The following is an 8,402-nucleotide window of genomic DNA, read 5'->3' as shown; positions in this document are numbered from 1 at the left end:
CACACACTCTGTCAACACCAGTGTGCAGGTGCATAGCACAGACAGTATACTAAGTAACGAACATTAGGACTTACTTTTAAATTATTTCAACAACAAGCACTGGTCAGACCAGAACTGTTACTATGTACACTCATCTTTTATTTTGCATTCCAAAGGGATGTTCCACTTCCTGGTAGCACTAGGAGAGGACACACTCGTTCATCTCTTGTACATATGCACAATCTCATGGCTTATTAAAACCTTGTACACAACTGAAAATCTTTCCAAACATGTGGCACCAATACTGAACTCATAAAAGTTACTATAAAAATATTGTAAGCACAATAAAAACAATGACACAGTACAAACTCTTGCTTGTTTTATTCAAAGCCAAAATTTAAGGTCTGTATTTATACAAATGTACATTTTTGTGCCCCTGACCTTTTTTGTTCAGGATTATCTGATTTTAGAAATCTAAGTTAAATATTTTCATAATTTTATGTTTCAGAATGGAAGACACTGAGAAGTTACAGAACAGAATTTGAAATTGCACTGGGTAAGAGCTTAACTGAGTGGCCTAACAAACACTCTACTGCTTTAGTTACTGCCTTTCCAAAGAAAATGCCACACTGCCTTATTTTTTCTATTTAAATTTCTTTGTTCAAACAGACTGAGACAAAAGTGTAAAGGTTTTAGATTAACAAAATCAAAAATATCAAAGTAACTTTTCAATTTCAAAGAGTATTTAAAGAAATGCTTATTTCAATATAAAACACCACAGTGCTGCATTAAAACACATTAAAAACATGAACTGGCTTTAACCCTAGCGGAGCACTCCAAGTGGGTATTAAGCTCTGAATTTAAGCATCTGATTTTATGCTATACTAACATCAAAGAAAAACGATCTGACTTTTCCTTAAATAATGATCAAATATAAATCAGTCTTTTGGGAAGAAAAAAATCCATGCTATGACAGGAAATACATTGTTAAATATCAAGAATTGTTAGAAAAGAAGTATTGAATTATAAACCTTTGAAAAAAATACATGGAAATGTGTCTAGGAAAAGCATGCAGCTGGTTCACCTGGTATGGCACAAGGTAGGCACTATCATCAGGTACAGCCCACTGCAGGCTTGGTTAGGAGACAAAAAAGTCACAAAAGGAAATTAGCACCAGAATTGTCTGAAACTTCAAACAATATACTGAAGAAATTCCAGGTCTGGGCGTAACATTAAAAACAAACAAAACAAAACCATATATTTACCCTGAAAAATTTCCTCAGCAATAATTTGGTTTCAATGTTTAGAAAATTGCTAGCTGTATTCACTTTCCACACTAAGGTGGTATGTGGTACTTACCATTTACTTTGGTTTGGACTAAGCAAGACAAATTATCTCCCAAATGTGGGACTATTGGATGGAAGTGAAGGTGGAATGATTTTCCAATCAAAACTTATTTTTAGCTATTTATTCCTTTTTCACCTGCAATGTTCGATTGGAACTCTAAAAGAACTGCACTGTTGTTTCACCTCTACATTGTTCTTTTTGCTGCTCACTGGTGGTATCAGCTACAATCTGGCATGGGGAACAGAGTTGTCTAAAAGTGGGTGTAGATCATAGAAGAGTTTTGAATAAACTAACGTATATTCAAAATATATATTCATCCTGTTATAACAAACAGTTTAGTTTAAACAACATTCATTTATAATTGTAATCACAAAAGAGTCAATACACAATATGAAACAAGTCAAAATTAATTTTTTCAAAAAGCCAAAATGTATAGCTCTATCAGTTATATAAATGGCTATGAAATGTCCAACAACAACTCATTCAGCTGTTTTACTGTTGCACGTAAATAATGACAAGGCAAAGAACAGCGACTAGTCCAAGGGCTTGTAGGCCAAGGAACCACAGCATAAGCCAAAAGAAAAGGACCACGACTGGTTCCACAATTCGTTCTCCAAAGTACATCCTTGTGAAGCCCATGTTGAGGAGGTTTTTGTTCAGTTCACCAAAAAGTGTTCCCATCTTTTTGTAGTCATCTCTAATAGGCTCGCCAGTGTGGTTTTGTGAATCTTCAATAGCCTTAAAAAAAAGACAAACCAAAATATGAACAAAATGAGAAATATGTAAACATCTTTAATAACAGCAATCTCATAGTTCTTGTTCATCTTCTTTAAATATTGCACATACTTAAGGCAATCAATAAATACTTGTTCAAAAGCTGCCCACACCCTAGTCTCAACAATCTGTAAGTTCTTTCACGCAGCTGAGGCAAAGCCTGCAGATGTAAAATGTGATGCTGAGAAGGGCCAGCATCAACTATCTCCTGAGCGGTGAATGAAAACAGCCTGTGAAGCTGGAGAAGAAAAAAACAAAGCTAGTTCCCCTGGAAGGAATGCAGCCTTGCTGACTTTAGACTTGTGCTCTCCAATGTAAGATAATAAAGGTGTAATAAATGTGTTGTAGAAAAAAAATACATTGGGGGTGTCCCTTTGGACTCACAACAGAACACTGCCATGTTCTCACCTTTCGTGAGTGTAGAAAGCACTTACTGATTTCTATAGAATTAGCATTAGATCCCTGATCACTAAACCACTGATTTACAAAGTGTAGAACAGCTCTATTCATTTTCTAGATCCTTGGAATTGCCTACAGGGGACTATGTAAATGAAGAACGCTGTTTTTATTTCTCTTGTCAGAGACCTCCATTTCAGAACCTTTTCTGTCACTCTCCTGTTTTATGAAGCAAGGTTCCTGACTGCTCGGCTTGGTGAACTAAGACTTCAACTAATCAGGTTTCAGCTGACTGGAGCATGACTTGTCAATTCTGAGCAATCCTCGGCCACTACTGTTGTTATCTTTCTGTTTTAATCTCAGCTAGCTCAGCATGCTTCAGTGGATCCCTTGATAGCTTCCCGTCAAAAGCTACCAAGATCTGAAATGCTTCATATCAATCTCATCATAAAAACCAAAGTTTTTAAACAGGATCAATTTTATATAGGCTGAAAGTCCACCTAGAAGTCAGTACCCCAGAGACTCTCCCTGTATACTCAACTATACATTCCAAAGGTATTTATTTTTTAAATTTTATTTATTTTTATTTTATGTGTACACATGTATTGCCTACATGTAGGTAAGTACACTCGTGTTGTGCAATGCCCGCAGAGGTCAGAAGCAGCTGTTGGATCCCCTGGGACTAGAGTTACAGACAGTTGTTAGCTGCCATGTGGGTGCTGGGATGTGAAACTGGGTCTTTTGCAAGAACAGTCAGTGTTCTTAACCGCTGAGCCATCTCTCCATCCCAAAAGGTATTTATTTTTATTACTGCTCAGTCTTATTATGATTAAAACTACTAGGCTAGTCCTGAATGTACTGCTTCCTGGCTTCCAATCCACTTCTATAGTTTTGATGGTTTGTTTCTTCAAAGGTTTATGTGTTGAGAATTTGGTCTTTGCTGTGATGTCAGGAGGGGAAACCTTTATGAGGTAGGGCCTAGTGGGAGGTTATTATGTCAACTGGGGATTTGTTCTAAACAATGATTAAGGTCTTTCTTGTGGGACCCTTATTCTTACAAGAGGACTGTTTTTAGAAAAAGCTCAGGCCTTGCTTCAAACAAACTTTTTCTGGATCTGTTTCACCATGTAATCATTTCTTTTAGCACATGCTCCTGCTATTTCAGTTTGCCTTGAGGTGAGGCAGCCAGGGTGAAGCCCTCACCAGAGCCTGTGCCATGTCATTTGGATTTTTAGAAACTGTTAGCTAAATAAAATTTTTTTCTTTGTAAATTAGCCTGTCTTGCGCTAGTTTATGACCATAATGAAAACGTACTAGTATGCAGCCCTTTGGAATTCTGAAAACCTTTCTGGCTCCCTGCTAGGCTCTACAAGAGAAGGCCTATAAAGACACTGCACAGGAGGGGAGGAAGCAAGTTGCTTCCTGTTCACATCAGGCCTCTTCATCCCGATGGTTTCCTTTTAGGAACAGTTCTTCACCCGGCGGCTGCAAGTTCCGTCCAGTAGTGGAGGCTCACTGCAGTTTGCAGGTTTCCTGGCATCTGTACAATCTCAATGTTCTTCAGGTACCAGTTGTGACTTATGGGCCCCTTTTCAGATACCTGATTCTATGGGTCTGAGTTCTGTTCACCAGGAAAGGACTGATCTGTTCTTGGAAGCCTGAGTTTAGCTCCATGGAGGCCTTTACAAAATTTTTCTGTTTCTGATTTCTGCTATGTGGGTGTTTTTTTAAAAATTTGAGCATACGTTAAAGACTCTCTTGAAGCTGGATGTGGTGGTACATTGTTTTAACACCAGCACTTGAGAGGCAGAGGTGGGTGTATCTCTGTGAGATCAAGCCAGCCTGGTCTACATAAGGAGTGCTAGGCCAGCTAGAGCTACAGGGAAACCGCCTCAACGTGCGCGCGCGCGCGCGCGCACACACACACACACACACACACACACACACACACACACACACACACACACAAAATCTATCCCCCTCAAACCCTAAGATTTTCTTGGCAAGCATGTTAGAGCACAGATTTCTGGGCCCCTACCAAAGTTTCTCATTCAGTAAATGAAGGGCAAGGTTTTATGTCTGAGAACTTAGACTTCTAACAATTTCTGGGTGATGCTTACAAAGTTGTTCTGGTGCCAGTGTTTGAAAATCACTAGCTTGCTGTCTTCTGTCTTTTCCATTCCTGAACACTTAGCAGGCAATTATTCACGACTGCTAAAGTGATCGGTGTAGTTTCTCCTTGCTAGATCCTGAAGCAGTCATAAAAGAAAGCTTGTAACGCAGATCACATAGGAAACATAAATGTAACTGTAAGTTATTAAATCTAAGGTTTTTGGAAATAATGATTCAAATAATTACTGAACTTGTTTATAGGCTCACAGGTGAAGATGGAAAATGACTCACAAAAACCTTTAGATATGAGGTTTTACTTAAAGACAAAGCCAATTATCTTAAAAAGGGAGTGTCGCAAAAACTACCAAATACAAAGAACCATCTGAAGGTGTTTTAAGGAATTCTTCAAATACTTGGATTAAACTTAATATTCCTTTAGTGGACACCACAGATGACTTCAGTCTTTGGTTAATAAGCAAACAATTTTTTTCCTTTTTAAAATTAAGGGCTATAGAAAGTCTTACTTTTTCGTTTTCTACTGTTCTACTTTTTGCCTGAAGTAGTCCAACAAAACTGTTTTCAGCATGACTTAACGAAGTGGGCTTTCCCTATATAGTATTAATTTTTGTAGAACACAGTACCACGGGAATTGGTGAAATAATGGAAAAATGAGACCTAATGACTATCACTGCTAACAGTCTGTATCATGTGCTTAAACCAGATTAGTTTTCATTTATACTTAGATATGCATTTAAAAATTAATTTTGGATTTTAACTTCTATCAGAAACAGTGAGAAAAACTATATGCTACAAAGTTATGTAGGAAGTTCCAACTCATGGTGCAGTGTGCTCTTCAGATCGCTTTGCCGTCTTAAGCCTGTCTTCCAGTCCACAAAATGAACTTATATGATACTTTCTTGATTCATAACTTTTTTTCTTTCTTTAGAAAAAACAAAACAAAACACTTTTTTTTCCCAGAACTTGAAGGTAAGTCCCTACTGCCGAAGACAGAACATATGCTGGACACAGGATTTAGAGAAATGGAGCTGCAAATGACCTGAAAGCCACTTCCCCTGAAGGCGAGCTCTCATAGCTTTAGAGAAAAAAGTGCCAAGGGAAAACATCAATGGATGATCCAGCACCAGCTTCAAGACTGTCTTGGGGGCAATCAACAGCTATCTAATTTGACTAAAGGCCCACTCAAAGGGAGGAAACTCAAGTGTGGTACTGTAACATAACCTAATACACATGGCTGGAGTGGTCATAGGTTTTAGAGAAAACCCCAAAACTCTCACATCGCTAGACTAATGTCATTTCTTACTATGTGCAAAATATGTATCCTTATGTTTACAGACGGATATCCCAGTCACTGCTCATCTTACTTTGCAGCAGTCAGAGACTAATACCAAGTACCACAACTGGTCACACACAGACATTGTCTATGAATTGCCCAAGCCCAAGGGACACATCTGCAATGCAACCTCTATACCTATGGCACATGGAACATAGAACAGGGGTAAAGAAGAGGACACTAAGGATCAGTCCTCAATAATGAAGCTCCTCATGCAGCGGAGAGCCAGGAACACAAAAGGTCAGAAGTGGCCAAAGTGTAGAGATCAAGAGACTGCTGAATGATGGTCCTTGGACAGGACCCCTTTATTAAACTTCACCCACCCAGGGCTCAGGGACCATCTCAGAAGAGGGAACAGAGAGACTGTAAGAGCCAGGGAGGAGGTGCATGACTGTATGGAAACAGAGTCCTACAAGCTCCTGGGATCCTGCTCCTATGATTCTGTGGCAATGGTGTCAGCATACACAAGTCCCATGCAAACTCAGGCAGACAGTAACCCAGCAAAGAACTGGGAAAATGAACAGCAGACCCCAATCTTATCTAAAGGAATGTTGGCACCTGATTGCTACTAGATGAAGAAGAGCTGATCTTCCTAAAACAAAGGACTCTAGATAGGCTGACTAGACTCAGCGGATGGACTTGAACTGGAGAATTGCTGGGGGCACTGACAACACAGAGGGTAGTAACAGAGCATATGGGCTCCACTGGGGGAGGATGGATTTGAGATGGGGGTATAAAGATGATTAAGATTGTTTGGGATGTTCTTTAACAGTAGTTAAAAAAACTTTAATAATTTATGCATTTATCTTTTCTTTAAATTTTTTTCTCTCTAAGGGCTGGAAAGATGGCTCAGCAGTTAAGAACACTAGCTGCTTTTACAGAAGACCTAGGTTCAGGTCCCAGCATGCACAGGGCAGCTGACAACCACCTGTAACTCCAGTTCCAGGGGATCCGATGCCCTCTTTTGGCCTCCATGGGTGCTGTATGCATAAGTGTATGTACATACATGCAGGTGAAACACTCATATACATAAAATAAAAAACAATCTTTTTGATCTCTAAATTAGTTTTTCCTTCACTGGTAAGCTATGCTTGGATTAATATTACATACTTTTATGTATTTCCATGATACATTAAAACAGGCACATTTGTCCTTGTCTGATATTAAGCCATTTTCCCCTTCAGAGTAGACCTAAAGAGGCTTTTATTTATTTGTAAGTATTCTGGTCCCTCAATGTGTCTTATTTCTCAGTGTTCAGCACTGTTGATATTTGTTTTTGGCTTCTTTTAAAAGTTTTTTTTTTTTTTAATCTTCAAAATTTCTTGTAAACTACACATTCATTAAACTTTTTTGGGGGGGAGGGGTGTTACTATGAGTTCTTAGTTCTAAAGGTTTCTAGGAGTTTTTTCAGTATTTCTGTGGTTTTAGTATGAACAAAGTACGGTGATGTGATCAAACAGGTACTTAAATTACTTTAAGAATACCTAAAAATAATACATCTTTAAAAACGCAGTTCTTATAGAAACATCGTAATATCCCACAGTGAACTGAATAGGGGTTCAAACAATCCAAAGATGAACTTGAAACACAGAAAATAGGCAGCATTGCTAAAGTACTGATTCTAGTGAATCTCACGATTGTGCTTTCTGCATCTAAACTAAATCCTCAAACACCACAGTTCCAAGGGCACTGTACTGATGGTAAATGGTCAACAGCAAGCTTTGCAGAGAGCAAAGAGAAACCCTGATTCATAGCATTCGCCATTTCTTCCATTTCTGTGTTAGCACTCCTACTGAGGCCAACTTCAAATTAGTAACAGCTAGCTTGCAAAAATCCCTGAAATATTAACAACTGGTTCTTAAGCCTGCTTGCAGCCAGCAGTAGCACTCACTGTAAAAACAGTTTAATAAAGAGTCTGATCCTGCCTTTTGATCAACTGGTGTTTCTTTTAAGTTTAAAAGAGTGACAAGTTAGGTTAAGTAACTGCATTACAAATAAATTGAAACCAGGAGTGGTGGCGCACACCTTTAGTCCCAGCACTCGGAAGGCAGAGGCAGAGGCAGGGGGATCTCTGTGGGTTCTTAAGCCTGCTTGCAGCCAGCAGTAGCACTCACTGTAAAAACAGTTTAATAAAGAGTCTGATCCTGCCTTTTGATCAACTGGTGTTTCTTTTAAGTTTAAAAGAGTGACAAGTTAGGTTAAGTAACTGCATTACAAATAAATTGAAACCAGGAGTGGTGGCGCACACCTTTAGTCCCAGCACTCGGAAGGCAGAGGCAGAGGCAGGGGGATCTCTGTGGGTTCAAGCCTAGCCTGGTCTACATAGTGAGTTCCAGGCCAGCTGGGGCTACAGGGAGACCCTGTCTCAAAAAGACCACCACCACCACCAACAACAACAACAAAAACCCAACACCAATAACAAAAAACAAACAAACTGAAATTG

The 8,402-nt window shown here is 39.0% G+C and overlaps 1 protein-coding gene across 2 annotated transcripts in view; it reads right to left on the bottom strand.

Moving 5' to 3' along the window:
• Positions 1-335: 335 nt before the first annotated feature.
• Positions 336-8,402, bottom strand: part of Fam241a (family with sequence similarity 241 member A) — a 39,067-nt gene continuing 31,000 nt past the window's right edge. Inside the window, exons 1-2 of one of the 2 annotated variants that reach the window (XM_029563843.1) lie at positions 4,617-4,741; positions 336-2,064 (exon numbers count right to left, since the gene is read on the bottom strand). In XM_029563843.1, coding sequence (XP_029419703.1) covers positions 1,819-2,064; positions 4,617-4,676 — 306 coding nt within the window. In that variant the 5' untranslated portion in view covers positions 4,677-4,741 and the 3' untranslated portion in view covers positions 336-1,818. Of the gene's footprint in view, positions 2,065-4,616; positions 4,742-8,402 lie in introns of those variants that run through there. The other variant, XM_029563844.1, reaches the window with a different exon arrangement.

Source organism: Nannospalax galili, unplaced genomic scaffold (assembly GCF_000622305.1).
Source record: "Nannospalax galili isolate Female #2095 unplaced genomic scaffold, S.galili_v1.0 scaffold216, whole genome shotgun sequence".
NCBI classification, from domain to species: domain Eukaryota; kingdom Metazoa; phylum Chordata; class Mammalia; order Rodentia; family Spalacidae; genus Nannospalax; species Nannospalax galili.
This window is presented reverse-complemented; position numbering and strand designations above follow the sequence as displayed.